Source organism: Pseudopodoces humilis, chromosome 1 (genome assembly GCF_049639895.1).
Source record: "Pseudopodoces humilis isolate 2021_Gansu_Grassland_sample_001 chromosome 1, ASM4963989v1, whole genome shotgun sequence".
NCBI lineage: Eukaryota > Metazoa > Chordata > Aves > Passeriformes > Paridae > Pseudopodoces > Pseudopodoces humilis.
Window position 1 is genome coordinate 112637275 of NC_142200.1, and position 19568 is coordinate 112656842.

General features: G+C 38.2%; 1 protein-coding gene across 15 annotated transcripts in view; it reads left to right on the top strand.

Moving 5' to 3' along the window:
- SLC4A7 (solute carrier family 4 member 7) overlaps positions 1–19568 on the top strand; it is a 93611-nt gene that overhangs the window by 18325 nt on the left and 55718 nt on the right. For 13 of the 15 annotated variants that reach the window (XR_015772071.1, XM_088052325.1, XM_088052281.1 and 10 more), the window contains exon 2: positions 18537–18618. Coding sequence is in view for 14 of the 15 variants with exons in the window: in XM_088052325.1 (XP_087908451.1) it covers positions 18537–18618 (82 nt within the window). In the remaining variant the exon portion in view is untranslated. Of the gene's footprint in view, positions 1–9528; positions 9667–18536; positions 18619–19568 lie in introns of those variants that run through there. The other 2 variants (XM_088052286.1, XM_088052328.1) reach the window with 1 other exon arrangement.

Genomic DNA, 19568 nt, shown 5'->3' on the forward strand with positions numbered 1-19568 from the left:
GCCAAAAGCCACCATGTAAAGATGTTCTTCCCTCCCAGAAAAACCCAGTTGAACATTTAAAGTTGTATAAATGCATATGTAATTAAGATATCTGGTTGCAGAAATCTATTTGATATCATAACACATCCCCAGGGCTGTAAGCTGTATTCTTCATATTTTATATGCCACAGTAAAAGGAAGTATTGGATTCTGTGTAGGTGGCTTCTCTACAAATTTGGTAGTATTGGAAAGAAATACTTGTTCTGGAGGCTTGCTTTCTAAATAATGAGAAACACAATATAATTTTCTTTACTTTCTCTTTTTCTCCTTATCTGATATGCATAGAAAATTCATTTGGTTGCCAGATACAATTGCCATTGACTAGAATATCTCTTGCATTCTTTTCAGCATTTAAAAATTACCTGCTGGCTGTGAAATCCTGAATTAAAAATGTTAAGATACAGTTCTTGTAGCCACTGGGTATAGCATATTTGATTCATATTGCTGGAAGGTCTTTTGCTTAGATCTCCAGTCTGGATAATGTATTTTATGTATTTGTCTTAATGTTTGGTTTACTGTGCATTTGGCTTTGTATTTTACTTTTTTTTTTAATCTGTTAATGGTATCAATTAAGTTTGTAAGGACCATCTTAAAGCTGTTTCAAGTTCAGGCAGAGAGTGCAAGAGGAGACTTTATGTCTAGGGCAATGACTTTGATCTACTGATGCCAGCTTTAGAGTTCCAGAGCTGGTCAGATTTGTTATGGTTGTACCACAAGGAGCATGGCTGGTGTAAGTTTACTCTGCATGTTAAAATTTGCCTTACAAGAAAACTATGGCAGCAGAATTTTTATGGGTAGACTCTGCAGGTCTAGATAATTGTCTGTCTTCCAAAAGTCAATGTGAAAGCCAAATGGCTGTCTCAGTTCTTTGTTGTATGTGCTCCAATTTTGCTTAAAATTATTGTCTCTAAATAAATTGTCTTTCCTTGAACATGTATTTGTGCTAGTAGATGGTAGTGTACAGATTAAGGTGCATGAAAATGTGGTCTATGGCTTTATTAGAAAGATGGATAACTTCTGTTGTTCATTTAAAAATAATAAAAAGTACCTTTTCAGAGAGCACCCTTTGTAATAGTTCTTGGCCTGTTAGAACTCCCATGCAAACCATGCTAATGCTCTCTGAAGTAGAGAATTCTAGGTGTTGAGCAAAATGAGCATCTGATCTGCCTGCCTTGTGTTGGATGCTGTCAGTTTTCTTACTAAGTAGCCCCTCAAGTCATAAATTTACAATAAGGGTCCTATAGCATTTTTTTCCTCTTTGCAAGAGAAATGCATGTCTTTCTTAAAAGTACTGTTTTGTAGGTTGTCTTTTACATGGTTATTCACAAAACAAAAACTAATACTAAAACCAGTATCAGTAGCTGTCCTCGAGACAAAGAATGAAGTGGCTACAAAAGAGGTAATAATTTTTTTTTTTTTTTTTTGGCTAATTTTAGATCTCTATCTGAGTTTCCCTTTGCATTTCATCAGCTGAACTTTTCTGTAAAATAAGCACCATGTGCAGTGGCATGCATGAGACAGTTGTGTCAGAATCAACACCTTACTTTTAAACTGACTTCTCTCAAAACAAGCTAGTTGGACATTGTGAAAGCATTACCCTTAATATATCAGAAAAATCAGCTGCTTGCTTTCTTAAAACAGAGGAGTGAAACTAAAGAAACTAAAAGAGCTCCTTTGTATAGCTTTACAAGATATTAGGCAAGACAAGTAAGAAAGTCCAAATAATAAATCCAGAAGTGGATCTCCTTTTAAATGTTCCTTCAGTGGCCCTTCGGAAGGACCTTGGAATAATTGCTAGAAATTTCAAGTTCTGACAGTTTTTGTCTAAAAACTTCTTTTTTCAGGCTTTACAGACTTTTAATACTGTTGTGCTTTAGAAATGTGAGAGGAAAACAGAAGAAATTTTGGCAAGAAAGTACATGTCTTAAAAAATGGCTTCATAGTAAGGGTGAGCTGGACTAACTAGTTCCTGATTTCTGAAGGGGAAAAATGTCACTCCCATAACGTCCTTTCTCCTTTCCCATAAGCTGCTTCAATTTCTGAAGCCACTGAAAAACTCAAACAAAATCTTAAAAACCACTCTACAAGCTGAAAAAAGACTTGTCAGTTTTAGTTTTCTGAAATTAATGTTGACTGAGTTACATGTTCATTCATGAACCAGAATCATTGAATCAAAAAATGATTTGGGTTGGAAGGCACATCCTTCTAGTTGCAGCACCCCTAGCGTGGAAAGGAACACCTTCAACTAGACCAGGCTGCTCAGAGCTCCATCCAACCTGGCCCTAAACACTGTCAGGGGTGGGCAGTCACAACTATTCTGGGCAACCTGTTCCAGTGCCTCTTCACCCAACAGTAAAGAATTTCTCCCTGATATCTGTGAGTCTGCTCTATTTCCATTTGAAATGCAAGTGATTTTCTCTCAGCCTTTCCTCCAGGGGATGGTGCTCCATCCCTCTAATTAATTAACTGGTGGCTGTCCTCTGGACTCTCTTCAGCAAGTCCTGTGCTGTCATTCCTGTGCTGGGAACCAGGTGGGGTCTCCCTGGAGTGGAGTCATGGAATCACCTTGAAAGTACAGACTGCATTGGCCAGGAATTGAACCCTGGCCTCCCACATGGCAGGTGAGAATTCTACCCCTGAACCACCAGTGCTGGTGATTATTTTATTTTATTTGGGCTCGTTTTACACATTGTCTTTATTAAAAAAATTGAATAAAACAAAAGCTTCTATTCTACAAACACCCAGGCACCACCAGCTTCTTTTGTTTTTCCCCTCTACACTTCTACTGAAGAACTTTACTTTCACAACTGGGAGTTGCTTGGGCAGTTTCCCACTGCCCAGCACTTTGTAGTAGCTTGAGTGCATAATATCAGTGGCTGCGGGCCAGTCTGGCCTCATTTTTCATATAATGGAACCTTTCCTATTCACTTAAAAGTGTCCACAGTTTCCAAATTGACAGTAGCACAGAATTTTTTGTTTGTTTTCAAGTGACAGTGTGCGATGCCTGCTTTTCTGAAGTATCCAAAGTGATGCTTGTGAAAATTCATCCTGTGATGTTGCATACCACCAGCATTACCGTGTCCTCTGGGATGTTTCCTGTGTGTATGGCTGTGGCTGATGTGCCACTTCAGATTCTGGGTGTCCCTTGGTCTGGAAGGCATCTTGTCAGTGTGTGCAAGGGCAGAGAAAGAGCCTGGTGCTTGTGAGAGTGAGGAATGGCAAATTGGGCAGAAGTGGGAAAGCATGAGTTCCAATGTAAGGCAAAGAAGCTGCATTGTCAAAATATTATGAGGAGAGTGGAAGGTGATGTGACTGGTACCTTGCCATTTCTCCAAGCTAAGATGTGAAGCTACAGCAGTGGAAGTGTGTGGTTCCACTATGATCTGAGTAGACTTTACTAGAGTTGCCCCAGAGTCCTACTCTACCTCCTCTGGGCTCAGCAGTCTCCCCTGCCTGCGCCTCACTGCTACGGAATGGCATCCAAATTGAAGTGGCAACATACCATCAGTGCAATGTTATTGCTGGATCAGTTCCCTGATCTGGTATGTCGTGGGTTCACATTATGGCCAGCACTAGCACAAAACAGGAACTGCAGCTTTCTGACACTGTCTACCTTATTAATGAAATAGGTGTGGATTGCTAAAACTTTTTTTTTTTTTTTTTTTTTTTTTGGTAGCTGTGAGTTTGTTGTGGTAGAGGCTTGCTTGTACACTGGTGGCTGGTTGATATTTGATGTGTGTAACAGTGGTAATAATCTGACTGGCATTCATGCTACAAGGATTTAAAATACCTTAAAGTTCATCAGCATAACTTTATGGAGATATGACTTGTGGACTTTTTATTTTGTTGTTTTTTTTGTGTTTGGTTTCTTTGCTTATTTTTTAAAAATTATTTCTTTAAAATAATCTACAGATGACAGCACCTGAATCCTGTGTGTTACAGCACTTAGCTAAAAATTTATGATGAAATGCTGCCATAGTTCAGATTGCATGAGCAGACTGTACTTCCGTTCTGCCTACCTTCTTATTTAAAAAAAAATGTGGGCTAAGCAGAGTGCTGATTCCTCGTCCTGCCTGTATCAGTTACCTGTAGATACTGGAAATGTTGCCTTACCCTCCTGCTATAACTTATTGAGTTTTGGTTTGTAGGTAGTAATTTTTGTTCACGGTAAGAGTAAATGTGTGTTGTCAGTAAGTTACACAGATACTTGATTTGACTGGGATGCAATTGTATGAATAGATAATTTGAGATACAGGGAAAGCTGAAGGTGAAGAATTAATGCTTGAATTCATGTGAATTGGTGAGATTCAGTCTTTCGCTTTTCTGTGGAATGACATATAGGTGAATAATCATTTAAAAATTGCACCATTCATGGAAAGAATTCTTTTATTTATTCGCTGCTGATGGTTGATGGTCTTTTCAAGGAGCTGTTCTGTTTGGGTATAGTTTGGTTGTCCTAACTCAGAAATTGGATGGTTTGACTTATTTTATTTTTTTTTTTTGCTTTTGCTATTTACCTCCTGAGGATTTGCTGTCAGGGAAAGGCCTTCTCATGCAAGCACTTTAAATAATGTCAATAAAAACAAGATAAAATTATCTGTCTTTTATTATGCTGCTTCATATGTGGACTCATCAGCTGTTCACAACGGTGCCATCTATTCTAGGGAATTAATCTAGAGGATAAGTGTGTAATATTTGGACATTGACCTGTTGGAGTGAATCCAGAGGAGGGTCACCAAGTTGATCAGAGAGATGGAGCACATCTTTGAGGAAAGGCTGAGAGATTTTTGGGCTGTACAGCCTGGGAAAAGGAAGGCTTTGGAGTAATCTAATGGTGGCCTTCCAGTACCTGAAAGGAGCCTACAGGAAAGATGAGACAAGACTATTTATGAGAGGATGTAGTGACAGGGCAAGGGTGAATAGGATCAAATGGAGATAGAGTAGGTTTAAATTAGATGTGGGGGAAAACGCTTTACTGTGAGAGTGGTGAGGCACTGGAATAGGATCCCCAGAGAAGTTGTGGATGCCCCATTCCTGGAAGTGTTCGAGGCCACTTAAGTTCAAGTGTCAGGTTTGTTCAAGTGCCAGGTTGGAGCTCTGAGCAACTCTGAGAAAGGTGTTCCTGCCCATGGCAGGGAGATTGGAACTTGATGATCTTCAAAGGTCCGCTTTCATCCTAAAGCACTCCATAATTTAGAATATTTGTACAAGTGGTTGTAGAGCAATTAAACATATGGCCTTTCTTGGGTGTTCTTAATAGTGTTGAAATATCCCTGGTTTATAGTTCCTGCCAACTTGCACAGTGATCTAAGACTATTTTAGGATAAAGAAAAACTAGAATATCTCTCAAAAATGCTGCCCAAATGTCTGGAGATGAATTTAGCTAAAGGCAATATGTTACAATTGTAAAGTGAGCAGCTTTGAATTCCTCTGTGTCTCCTTTCCATCCCTCCCTGCCCCCCCCCCGCCCAAAAAAAACCCCAACAACAAACCAAAACCAAACCCAAGAAACTCCCTAAAGTTTAAAAACCCAAGCTCCTGAAAACCCCAACAAATCAAATCACCCAACCCTTCCTAGCCTAGCTCAGTGACATTTGCATGCTGACCACATGCTCATACATGCTGCTGTAAGATCTTGGGGTTCTGTTGGAACATGGTGAATTTCATCCATCTTTACTGAGGAATGGTTTTGTGTCCTGGAGCATGTCCTGGAGAACTTGACACACATCTTTTGTTTTTCTGCATCATCAGTGTATTCAGATCAGAATGTGGTATGATTAATCAAGCAGTACATAGTACACTAGAGAACATAGTAATCTTGCTGTTAATGAGGGTTCAGGTTATAAATTTCAGTGTGATCTCTAGAAGTAAGTACTCAGCTGTCCAATGATGTGCAATTGTGTAATGTCAGGAGGGCTTAAATTAGTGATCTGCCTTGTTTGCTCCCAGCATCTTGGTGGCTTCTGACAGCTGTCCTGCAATGTGCTGAGAAACCCAAGACTCCACTACTGGGGCAATACACCAGAGAATATCTGTACAGAATGCATCTATCTTTTTCCTTCATTTCTTTTTTCTGGGAAAAACCCAGTTCCATGTGTACGTGCTGATGCAAACTAAGGCAAGCTGAAGCATGCTGTGCAGATGTATGTCTTGGGAGCAAGGTGTTGTATAGAAATGGTATTCTGAAAAATACTTGTAGGCAGTAAGACTTTTGGATTTTATGGCTAGTTTTAATTCATTAAATTATGAGCCACTGCTGGCAAAGGTTTCTGTGTTCCCTTGCTAAGGCAGTAATGTTTCTTCAGAGGAATACCCTATATTTAATTGCTTTGTAATAAGAAACTCCTGGGAAGTTTTCTTAATATGAGTTAGTAGGTTCCCCTTTGATAAGAAGCTGGACAAAACCATCTGTAGAGGTGTTTGACATATGAACTTTAGACTGTGTTGTACAACTTGCCACCTTCATCATCTTAATCCCCTAGCACCTTGCCTCCCTCCTGAGCCCCCTATGGCCTGGGCCACCCTCACCTCCTCCAGAATAAAGCCTGATTTAGAAGTATTATCATGCTATCTCACAATTATTTCTTGGGTTTTTTTTTTTTATTTTATTCTTTCCTAAAGAGAGATGCTTTGAGTTTGTTAGATGCTGTTCTTTCAGCTGCATGAGGAGTGGTGACAGTGGACTGGGGTGGTTTTTGAGGCTGCAGTGTTACAAAAGATAGTCATAGTATCATAGACTAATTTGAGTTGGAAGGGAAACAGGGATCATCAACTCTAACTCCCTGATCTAATTTGCTCATAAAAGAAAGGGTTGATTTTGGACTATGGCTGCAACTCTTAGCACCCCACCTCCCTACCCTCCAAACCAGGATTTTAAAGTATCAATGGATTCATAGTGTACAGGGCTGCATGTGTGCGTATGTCAGTATGGTCTCTGCAAGAAAACAGGCACTCAGCTTGAGCTCATATCTGACTGTGATAGCAGCTTGGCTGGAGCTCTTGTAGTAAATCCTGCTGAGAGCTCAGTCCTGCTTACTGCAGCTACTTTAAATGTCCTGCCATTTCAGAATGGCAGATTAAGCACAGCTCTGCCTGCTAGACACTGCAGACCCTGCAGTAAAGCAGTTCAGTGCCACTTCATAATGGACTGGGATCAGAATTGTATAGCCCTTGGGAAAAGAGGAAAAGTCTTTCAAAGATGTAAGAGCTCAGATGAAGTAGATTTTTTTTTTTTGGTTGTTTTTTTTGTCTATATGAGTGGCACATACTCTTGGACCCATCTTTCAAAAATGTGCTTTTATAGACTGAGATAAGGTCAAATAAGTGGAACTTGAAGGGGTATAAAAGTGAAAATTAAGAAGGAAAGATTGAAGGAAAAAGTGTATGTTTCATGATAGATACTTATTTTTTTTATTAAAAAAAGTCCTCTTACACTTCATAGAGACTTTTTTGCAGCATCAAGCACTATAGTTAAAATACTGCTCCAGTACAAATAGTTCTGCTCTGAGTTCTCACAGTGTTGTCACTGAACATGTTCAAGGATGTGATACTTTTGAATATATTTGCCTACAGTTTGTTTAAGAATACTTCTGTAGTTAAACGTGTTGAGACAATTGCAGTTTGAAGTTGCTCTGCTGTTCTCCATTTGATGGGAAGCTTTTTCCTGGTATTTACTCTAAGGGAAGAGCAGACGTTTATCCACAAAGTATTTTGGTATGGGACTTGAAAGACAAAAACTTCCATCTGTTTGAAAAAAATGTGCTTGTATTGCTTCCGAGTGTTTTTTTTTTGTTTGTTTGTTTTGTTCCAAGACTGAGTGACTGTTAACAAGGAGTTGGTTGACTACGGACTGGAAAGAAATTTCAATAAGCTGCTTCAGAGAGGGGTGTTTTTTTTTTTTTCCTTTAAGTATTCAAACCAAGCAAATACTTTTTTCAAAGTTATAAAAATTAAAAGAAAAAAAAATCAAATTTACGATTCCCACCCCTCTTATTCTATCCCTAAGGAATAGACAGCCTCTTTCTCCTTCACGCACCCACTCCCAAACCTAAACAAACATCTTTTTTACTTGTAGCAATTGAATTACTCCTAGTATAGGTTTATGCTAAGGAACAGTTCATTGAAGCATGAGAGAGCCACAAGGACATGGTTCAGCATAGCTGTTTCAGTATTCATCTGAGCAGCTGAAGAACTGCATGAATCTGTGCTCTGTGTTAGGGAAAGAATAGGTGTGACTTAGGATCTCCACTTTTGAAGAGATCACTAAGAATTAGGGTATCTGATACTTATGTTTAACTTTGTGTTTCCTATATGAATCATTTAGTTTATAGCCATTTACGCATGGCAGCAGAGACGCCTTCAATAGCTTGGAGGTTAAAAAGATGCGTACGTGTGTTAGAGTTAACTTCTATTTACAGAGTGGAAACAAACTACTTTTAAACTCTCTTGTCAGCACTATCTGAGAATACTTTTATTAGCCTATGGTTAGAGAATTTTCTGGACTGAGGCAGTGAGAGGAACTGCATGTGGCCTTCTGATTTCTCTGCAGCTAGGTGATAAATACCATCTTCATAGTTGCACAATGTATTTGCACCAAGTTCATGGACAGTATGTTACTTGTTTTATTTTGTCCAAGTAGTTTGTTGGTTGAGGTGGCACCAGTCCAGCTTCATCTCTAGAGTTCTCATCAAACAAGATGTAGGAATAAAAGAAGAAAAAGGAACAAGCAAGACATGTCTTAAAGGTTATCTATAACTCCTTAAAGAACCAGTTTTCCCATGCGTTTTATGATGGGACAGGCAGACTAGGGTATGTCAGTGGTGAAGAGGGAAAGATTGAAATGAGGCTGGATTTGATCTGCTGAAATAGGGGTTGCATTTTTAAAAGGTTGGGTTAAGGAAGGAAAAAATACAGTTACTCATGTAATACATGAAACAGAGACATGTTACTCTGAGGACGAGATGAGATTAATTGCAGCTAACATTGATGCTTTTTTACTTTTCAGTGGGGGAGGGAGGGGGGAAAAAGTGATTTTTCTTTTTAGGAAGCCTTGATTTATTTTGTTGAACAAGAATATATAGCTTATGTAGAAAAAAACCAAAACAAACCAAACACCTGCATTGGAGTGAGTATTCTGTGAAAGGTTGATAATACAGCTGTAAATACACTTAGCAGATGTTTGTCTTCTGGGTTGTTCTGTTCTGGGACCCGAGGTACAAATGCGTTTTGTAGTGTTAATGAACTCTTGGATCAGAGCAAAAATATTACCTTGGAGCTGTTCTTAGCAGCTGTTGATGCAGAAAATTTGAAGTGTGGAACTTAGTTTCAGTTCCTTTTATGGTATTCCCTGAGCTGGAATTGAAGGCATGCTGTCTTGCCCATCGTGCTGCTGTGCGACCCTGCAGTAGCCGTAATCAGTGGCCTGGGAGATGAGCGACTGGAGCGGGAGCGATTGGCTGGGGAGCAATTTCCCGGAGTACATCTGTGTCAGGCACAGCGAGCTAAAGCAGTCATGTATGCGCAGGCTCTGATCTCTGGGGAGGTTCATTACAGGGTTTCGTACAAGGGCATTCTCTGCTTCTGCACATCAGCATGGAAGAAGCTCGTCAAGGGAAGAAAATGCAACCTGTATGTAAATAGCAGCTGTGTAACGTAATAATGGCTCGAATGTGATTTGATGCAAGTGGTATTTAGCAGCTGTAGCTCAGAATTGTGTGCTACCTTAGACTGTTTAGTTGTGGAAGAAATTTTTAAAATTTGGTCATAGAAGTCGTAGTTTGAGTGGAGATTTCTGTATTAGGGAAGATATTTGCTGTGTTGTTAGAATTGCTTAATTACAGTAACCAGCTTAATTCAGAAAGAAAACGGGCTCTTACAATTATGATAGTATTCTACCAGACTTTGAGAGTGCTTGACTGTTTCAGATTGGATTATTTTTCCTTCTGCATTATTTTGAGTCAGCCTTTCTTAATTTGAAGGTTGTCAACTGTGGCTTTGCTTGATTCTGTGCAAGTATAGCAGGGATGTTTCTGATGGAGAGTCTTGAAATAGCTGGTTAATTGTTGCTTTTTGAAAAAAAAGGAAAGTGAACTTAATGAGCTGTGTATCTGAGGTGAAGTGTTCATGGAGAGAACATTTTCTTCAGACCTCAGTGGCACAGATAAAAACTCCATTTGTGGGGATTTGTACAATGAATTCTAGTATTAGTGTTACAAGCTATTGCTTGGCCATCATATGGGTTATCATTACCACTGCCATGTAACTGCAATGCAGTGTGTAACAGGGATTACCACTTTAAAAGTTTCCTGAAAACTAAAATCTGTGAGATGGAATTTTCCTAAGATGCAAGACTCTAAAGATCCCTGAATTATTTTATGTGTGACAACTAAACTTTCTATTCCCTTGTGTTAGCATAAGAACATAAGAAAGAGTTTGATTTAGATGTGTTAGAGTGCATCAGATTGCAGTGGCTTTTTGTTTGTCAAAGTCTCTGTACATTGCTTGATTTTTTATTTTCATTGTGGTGCTACTTTAAGCTCTGGGCACAGAACTCTATCAAGCATGCATATGCCTAGAAGATTAGGCAAAGATATGAGGTGACTAGTTGTAAACATTATAGTACTTCTGCTTTTTTTGCCTGTAATTTCAGGAGTTCACGTAATTACATTGAAGTGAATGGAGATATGGATTTCTTTTGAATGAAATTTAGTACTGTGAGGCAGTGATAAAATGCAACTTTATAAAATAGCTACTATAATATTAGATACGCAATTTGATATCTTGTGTTGGATTGGTGACAGTATTTGCTAAGTTTATGCATGGTGGTGAATTTTCTGTCTTGCAGAATACTCAGGCTGAATTCATATGGGCTTCTAATTTTAATCAAATACTCACCTGCACCATAGTCATACTTTGCTAGGAATCAAGCCATGCCTTTTTCTTGTGCTTGTTCTAACCCATTTTTTTTAATGAATTGCTGTGGTGTACCATGGTTGATAGCCATTCAGAATCGTGACCAGTCTCTTGTTAGTATTGTTTCCTTTTCTTTCTGACATTTTCTCACAATGTTATTTTCTCTTATGATTAGCATGAACACTTGGTTTACTGTCCAAAGATGTGTTTAGTTTTTCTGGCGTGGGACATGTCTTCTCTTGCATGTTGTGGTGCTCAATGTGACCCTGACTGGAGTAAGGCCTGCTAGAACTGAGATAAGACTACTTATAAACATAAGATTTCAATAGTGCAAGGAGCAGAACATTAGCATGTTTAGCACTGCTTTTTTCCTGAAAGGACATGAGTTTTGTGGTGTTTAAGTAGCACACATACACATCTTTAGTGCCCTCCACACACATAATTGGAAAATTGAAAGTACAGTGAAAGTTAAGGAGAGTCTGACTGAAGTTGGTATCTTTTGGACATACGTGTCCAAACAAGGTTTGTAGAGCTGCTGTGTTTATTGTAAGTCTTCTAGAAGCAGATTGGTCAGATGTGTTTAGTAGGGTAAGCTGAGCAGTTAATTAGAGGATTAGTAGACTAAAAAAAATGTCTAAGTATCCCTAACCTCTTACGTTTCAGTTATGGTCTTACTGAAATAAATCTAAGTGTCACACCTTCCTGCAAGGCTCTGAGTGTAGCTTTGATTAGGAGGGGCTGTCATTTACATGTGAGGATTGTGTAAAATAGGAATTGTATAAGCACAGGTAAAATTCACAGGAAAAGGGGGAGTGTGTGTTGACACCAGGGCCATTGAGCTGAAGTAGTCATTCCTGTAGTGCTTAAGCAATGCCCTCTGCTAAGATGGGGGAAAAAAACTCTGGAAAGCAGCTGTTCCTGTGCAAAAGAGACTGTAGAAAATACAACTAAGGGGGTACCCATCAACAGTATGCTTCCTATTTTAAACCTGGCAAATGTTCTGTTTGTGAATTATTATTAATTATGCTCTCATCTGTATATATTTAGAGGGGAAGGCCAGCTAAAAATTGTATGATGACAAAATGAGACAGGGCTCATTTCTATTTGGTGTGTTTTTCCTTGGCTGTTAGGTTGATGTGCTTGTTTTAGAACTGGTAGTGTTTCATCACTCTGGTAACTTCTGACAATACAGTATTGCTGCGTAGAGACTGCCCAAAGAACTTCCTTAAAATGCATCTATAGGACCACTGGTGCAGTTCAACTAACGTGGGACAGTTTGATAGACTGCCTAATAATGTTACTTACTGTTATTTAGAAAGAACTGTTGTGTGGGGGTTTTTTGTGGGTTTTTTTTTTTTTTTTTTGTATCCTGGTTGTCCTTCAAGGAGGCAGCAACTAGAGATGCCTGCCTTCCTTCCCACTGTGGGCTTGTCTTACGTCTGATTTAAAAGCAGAATCAGTCTGAAAGAGAAATAAAATAATTAGAATTTACCAAGTGCTGGTGTTAGTTGTTCCTGCAAGTAAACCACATAAACAAACCCTTCCTATTTACTCACTTTTAACTAAGGCTGCTTGATGCTGTGTATGAGTAGCAGTGGGAGACCTATGGGTAGACCTGATGCTTGCATGAAGTAAAGTGATTGTTATGCAGCTCTGCATACAGTGTACACAGATGGCCTTAACAAATACACTGTTTTTCTGGTTTCTTATCACTTCCAGGGCTGCTGACCCTGGTAGACTTAATCTCCTAATTTTGAGTCTACAACACTGATGTTGTCTGTTTTTGACTCTCTGAAATATTAGTTCTTACTAACTTTCAGCTCTGTGAGGTTGAATGGATAGAGAGGGCATTGTACGTGCATTTATTTCCTGACTATATGGAGTATTATGTGCACCTAGAACAGAAATGCAGACTTCTGAAACAGACCACTTGGGAAGTGGGGCTGTGAAAAGGAATTGTTAATTACCCTGTGGATTCTAAATTACCCTGAACAATATATTTCAATACCTATGTAACAAAACAAGTGAGTTTATCTAGTTTTGAAAAAGATCAGTTTTAAATTATTTTATAGATGTACACACACATACCTGGATACATTTGCAAAGTGAGGTTTTGTAGTTCCTCTTCGGTTATCTTTGAGATATATTGTCAAAATGAAGATTTTAATTCCTATTTATAGCCAAACCTTAATTTTTGAAGCAGAGCAATAGCAACAATCTTATGTTAATTAATTTTTTGGTTTGTTTTTGTCACTGGAGCTTTTTTTGATGGCTGTCCTATCTGTCTCCTGAATGTGGATCCCACAAAGGAGGGCTGATAATAAAACAAGGGTCTTGCTTTGGCTGTGCTTCCTTAGGTCAAGCCACCGTTGATACTGATTCAGTTTTCACTGTTGCTGTGAGCCTCTCCTGTTGTGTCCTCTTGCACACAGCACGTTGATGGTTTGATCCGTCATGAGCTGAACTGCTCCTGTGGACTTACTGGTGATGAAAGAAGAAAGAGCAAAGTGTGAAAAGCAAAATGCACTGTGCACAAGTTCTTATATGCTGTTGGTCTTGATAAATCTACAGTAGTGTGCCACAAAGGTTTGCCCCTTGGGTCTGTAAGCAGGGTGTGCTCCTGTTTTGGCCATGTTCCAGCCTGAGAGCTAAATTCTGTCTGTCAGATCTCTTCTGCCTACAAAAGTAGAGATGTATCCATGGGTTGGTTGTTCTTGTGGGATGGAGGGGGGAATTGTATGCTTTTTCTTCGAGGCAGAGAGATTGGGATACAGTTACAGTCACAAAGCAGTATGTGGGACCACTGGGATGGTGTAGGCAGTTGTATTAGATTATTATTAAAATAAGTAGTGTTACACCATTGGCCAGGGACAAATGTATAAAGGAAAAAAGTTGATATGAATATACTCCTCCCTCCCCATCCTGAGTTTGGGTTAGTTTTTGTTGGTTAGTTTTTGTGGGAATTTTTTTTTTTTTTTTTTAATCCTTTATTTGCACCTACTTTAATAAATGCTGCAGTGAAGCTTCTTTGTAGCACAAAAATCAAAATGTAATTTTTTGGGGGGGAGGGTAGTGGTGTTTGAGGAGGTTTTTTTGTTTGTTTGTGCCCTCTCTTGAGCCCTACTTACTTCCATGAGGACTAATACAGTCCCTTCTGGAGGTGCAAGTCACCCTAATTCTGCTGGGGAGGAACTTTGCTCTGAGGAAATGTAAACAGAGCACATAAACATTGACTTAGCTAAGTAATGGTCTTAAATGTTGAGCTCAAATTATTCTGAACACAGTTACTGTATTGCTCATAGATTTCAAAGGTTTACAGTTAGTTATATCAGCCATTTATAATCACTGTCTATCACCAGAATGATTTGATTGAACTGTATTTCAAGTACCTTAAAAATGGGCATCTAGCAAGCTGTCTGTCTTGGAAGTGGTTCTTCAGTAATTCACTTTGGCAGCATGCCCGTCTGAAATCTGTCGTGTGTGTGTGACTGCACAAGGTTAAGTGAGTTGCATGGTGAGAAGTGCTTGCAGAGATGACAGTGGAAACTTGCCTTTGGATTTAATACTCCATGCGTCATATTCATGCTAGTCCTTGAGACTGTGGCTGCCACATACTGCTGGAGGTTGTCAGTTCTTCCAAACTCGGTGCTTTCCATAAAAATGCATGCAATTTAGGTTTGACTCATTTTTCAATACTAGGTTTAAAAAACATGTAACATTAATATGGTAGATACCAAAAGTATACTGTACTAAATGATGGCAAATGTTTGAGAAGGTAAGTAAGTAGTGTTAATTTCTGGTACTTGTTTTTCTGCAAGGGGGAATTACTCTTTTGTCACAGACTGAAAAAAGACATTTGAAAACCAGAGGTGGGAAGAGGAATCTTACTGGGAGTCTCCCGGAGCACCGAGTATTTGGAAGTCTTGTCTTATCTATAGAAGTTGAAAAGGGATTTCATTTTCATGCTGAGAAGACAGATTCTAGCAGGCATCTCTAGCTGAATATGAAAGTTTTACTGGAGGCTGTTTCTGCAGTATGTTTATGAGTACCCAGAAATCTGGTGTAATGAAAAAGTATAGTTGCTGTGTATCATAATACAGTGTACTGTATCTTAATACAGTAAGCTTTTTCTTTTTATTCCTTTGAAGTACTCTGTATTTGTTCTGTTTTTATAAATTACCTTCTCCTTGTTAAAAAAAGAAGTGCAAACCAAAGTTAAAAGCTTAATCTCTCCCTAGGGCACCTTGTCTGCTGCTTATGTTGTTTCCCCCCCCCCCCCCCCCCCTTCTCGATTGTCCTGTCTTTTGACTGAAAATGAAAGTTAAATACATTCTAAATTAGTCTTGAATTTTGCTTTGTCTTGTCTACATCAGCTGTGTTTGGGTATCTGTGGGATTGTTGTACATAAAGTTTCACATGCACTGAATGGTAAACTGCCCAGGAATACTTCAGGCTTTAAGCTCCAGTCATTCTCTGCCTAAAAAAGGGAAGTTGACAAATTTTCCACAATCCTGCTCTTCTTTGTTTATGTAAAAAGTTCAGAAAGTAGATGAGAGAGCTAAAATGGCAACTGTAAAATTTCCCTTCCCTTCAGTGCCTTCAACTGACATGACAGATCATCTATAATTACAGGAAATCTATGCCCTACAGACTTTATTTTTAACCAGGAAAAGGTTGTAGTTTGGAATTACTTTATAATGTATTTGAATATTTTTGAATATTTTTTTACCTGACCTAAGGCAAAAGCATCTCATACTGGGATTTGCTCTTGGTATCACAAAAAATTATGTTTTGTGTTTTTCTGAACAAAGGTTGTAAATGATATGCTTCCTTCATGTATGATATTTGTGGTTGTTAATGGTTTATTCTTGGAAGAGTCTTTGCATATTGAGTACTTTGAGATAGTGCTAGAACAGTTTGCAAGGGCACGCATGCCTTCCTGTAATCTAATCTTAAAAGACATGTTACTTTCACATGATGTGGTTTTTGAAGGCTGTTTCTGTGTGTATGAGTTTGGCAGAGACTCTTTTACTAAAGCAAAAGGTGATAAAAATTAAAAACGTGATGTAAGGCACACAGCATATCCAGTCTCAAAATGTTATTGGGAGATAAAAATCTTTCCTTTTGTGTATATTTTTCACAGTGTACATGTAGTTTTCTACTGGTATGCAGTTGTTTTTATCATCTGGAGAAAAAAACTCTTCCTTCGTTTCTGAAAAACTGTGTGTTTGACAAGATTCCAAGTGTCCTAAAAGGACTGCTGGGGATGGGTGTGTTTAGGTACAGGATTTTTCAGCTGTCTGTGGCTATAACCATGAAACTAATTGTGGAACAGGTTTTGATAGCAGTTTTCCTATTAATAGGTTTTGGTTTGTTTTTTTTTTCCTACTCACATATAAAAAACCCACTTAAGGTAGTTTAGTGTATTTGTAATTCTTCCATCTGTTTCCATCTCTACTTGGAGTTTTATAGTAACAGGTGTACTGTGTGTATCTGTTTCTGTGAACAGGAGTGTACTACAGTACACTCGATTTTGGTGTATAGGAAACAGGAATATACTATTTACCCCCATACTCTCCTCCCATCTTATTACCATGACACTTGAAAAATTCCTACCACTTTATTAGCAGGTGCTTGGAACTTTTTCATGGTCTTGCACATCAGACATTGCCTCCATTTTTTTTAATTGCAGCTATGTGAAGTGTACAGGGTTTTGATTTTTCTAACCTGCATGCAAAATTCTGCCATCACTACAATACAGCAGTGGTGACAAAGTTAGGTTACTGTGTAATGCCTTTCTTGAAAATCTTATTTTCTGGGACACAGCTCAGAATTGACTTGCATTTAGTTTTCAGAGGTTTATTCTGCCATGTGCTACTCTTTTCTCTTGTGTTTTTGCTTATTTAAATAGTGCCAGCTGCTTTTGGTTTTCTGTGGTCTAGCTGCATCTAGCCTTTTTTTAAACCTCATCAGAATTTTTTTTTTGAGCGTGTGGTGCACATCATCTTCATATTATTTAATCTTCTTTCCTCAATAGTTAAATACTTAGATTTTTTTTGTGTATATGCACACAATATACCGTAATAAATATATTTTTTTGTTAAGATCAAGGATTTTTTTTTTTTTTTTTTTTTATGAGTGGGAGTTAATACAGTATATTTTAGCTTGTACCTGTTACACACAGGTATGTTGTTTTTCTTCCTTGCCACTTTCCTGTGATGGGACAAACTTGTTCTATATATAAAGCAATTGCATAATTCTAAGGCAAAAGTTCAGTTGAATTTCAACACTGTTGGGGTTCTCAGTTCCTGTAAGACTCCTGATTTAAGCTTCTGTTTTCCCCTGGTGAAACCATTATCACAGATCCTCCACGGACTGATGTAAATGCATCAGATCAATGTAAATGCTGCTAGAAGCAGTGATCAAACAGATAAACTTGTGGTGGATCTAGCTGTCCTATGGCCACAAGAGAAGTCATTTTGGTGAGCTGATCCAGTGGAAAACTAACCAAGTTGTTATAAAAAAGCTAACCCAAAACAAGCAGTAAAGAAACCACACCTTGAGCTCTTTTTGTCTGATTTCATCATGACTAGGTCTGACTTGGGGAAAAACGTGTGTGCCCAAGGGAGCAGAAAGATCAGGGACAGTAATCTTTTGCAGTTAGCCTTGCTCTTATATTTGGATGTAAAACTTTACCCTTGGGCAGCTGTTCTTTTGGAGAATCAGCTCCATCAGGAGGCTGTAATTTGTGAGCTGTGAAAAGTGGACTTTATTCTAAGGAATGCAAAGATGTGGAGAAAGGCAACTTCAATGTTGTTTTGATGTCAAGTCTGAGATGAGCTTGAGATTTCTGCTACTCAGTTACTTCATTTTTGTCATGACTGAGCAAAAGGCAGGTCTGCTTTAGTGATGTGCTAACTATGGTTAGAGGATGTGTTCAGAGATAAGCCTGTATCTCTTTCAAATATTGCACATTGTGAGTGGTGTGGTTTTAGCGGTAATGGAAGCTGAAAAGGTCTGCTGGAAACTGCTGCTTTTTAACTTTGTGTGTAAAAAAAAAAGTGAATTAGATTAACAAACTGGCTGTTGAAACCTGAATGAAGCAGTTATTTTGATATTTCCAGAGGTGTTGATTCACAAAAGATTTTAGGTTGGATGACCTAACCTTTTTGCTCCCCCTTTGTTCAAAAAATCTTATTTGTGCTAAAAAATCTCACTAGGGAATTGCTACCTAAAGAGAAGAGCTTGAGATCTCTCTATATTAACTTCTGTATCTTTTTATAAATTTACTAGTCATTTTATTGAAATAGATTGATTGCTGTTGAATAAAAATCTAAAAGAATACTGCATTTTTGAAATGTGTGTCCTGATTGTTGATACGATGAAATCAAGAACATTGCAGAATGAAATTTTATGGTGTTTAGCCTATCTGTTGATTTACTCTCTTTTCCTTCAATATAGGGTAATGTTTTCTTGAAAAATTGCATGGGCAGTTTTTTAGTGATGACGTACTATTTCAGAAAATATTTAGGAATTTAGGAAAAAAGTAGTTCTATTTATTTTTAACTTGTGTCTTGTTTCTTCAGGGTCATGATGAAGAAGCTGTTGTGGATATGGGCAAAATCAGCTCTACTATCAATACGAATTTTGAGAAAGAAGAACTAGAGAGTAAGTTTGTGGTTGTTTTCTGTTTGCTTAATGTGCTTTTTTTTTGCCTGGGGATAAAAGATGAATTTTCCTTGCTAGAAGGAATCAAAATTTCATGGCTATCATGAAAACTGGTGAAAAGCAGAGGTGACTTGCCCTGCTTTTTGTCTCTATACATGATAGTAAATATCCACTGTTCTAATACATCTCAAAAAAAAGAAAAATTATTGAAGCTTTACAAGGAAAGCTTGATTCTTAGACTTAGGTTTGAAAAAAATTTTTCCTGTTGGCAAGTAATTTTCCAGTATGAATGATATCATATTCTGCAGAATTAAAAGTCAGGAAACAGGGGTCATGAGGGAGATGTTTGTTTTCTTTTCTGAAAGTTAAGTATCCTTGTGATTGTGGTCATGCACTTCAAATATTGAGTCTGAACAGACATGTAACTGTCCTTCTGGTTCCATAGTAAGCTGTGTGTTCCACTATCTGTTGTCAGTAAAGCATTATGGTAGTTTTCATTATTTGACTCGGGATCCCACATTTAGCAATAAAAATAGCAATGATTTAGTTTCACGTAACAGAATGTAAAATTAGCTATTTTATCTAAGGCATGACTTTTTTTCTTACTTGAAAACAATTTAGTTTGGGATGAGGATTCATGGATGCTGCTTAATGAATGAGGAAAAGTCTAGGGAGATGTAGTGTTAAAATCTTTATTATTTGCCTTTCACATGGAATGCTCTGAAGCTTAATTAACATTTGCAGTATGCTAGAAGGCAGTAGATCTGAGTTGTGCTGACAACTGCTTCATCACACTGGAAAACCGTAATGGCAGCAGTTTCTGGCTAAGCAAAGTTAATTTAGGTTGCTGTCACATTTCTCATACTGTGCTACAACAGGAGACAGTTTAAAGTGATTGAAGTTGTTTGCTGCTATTACAGTCATATTCTTGCTCTTTTCCCTTAATTCTG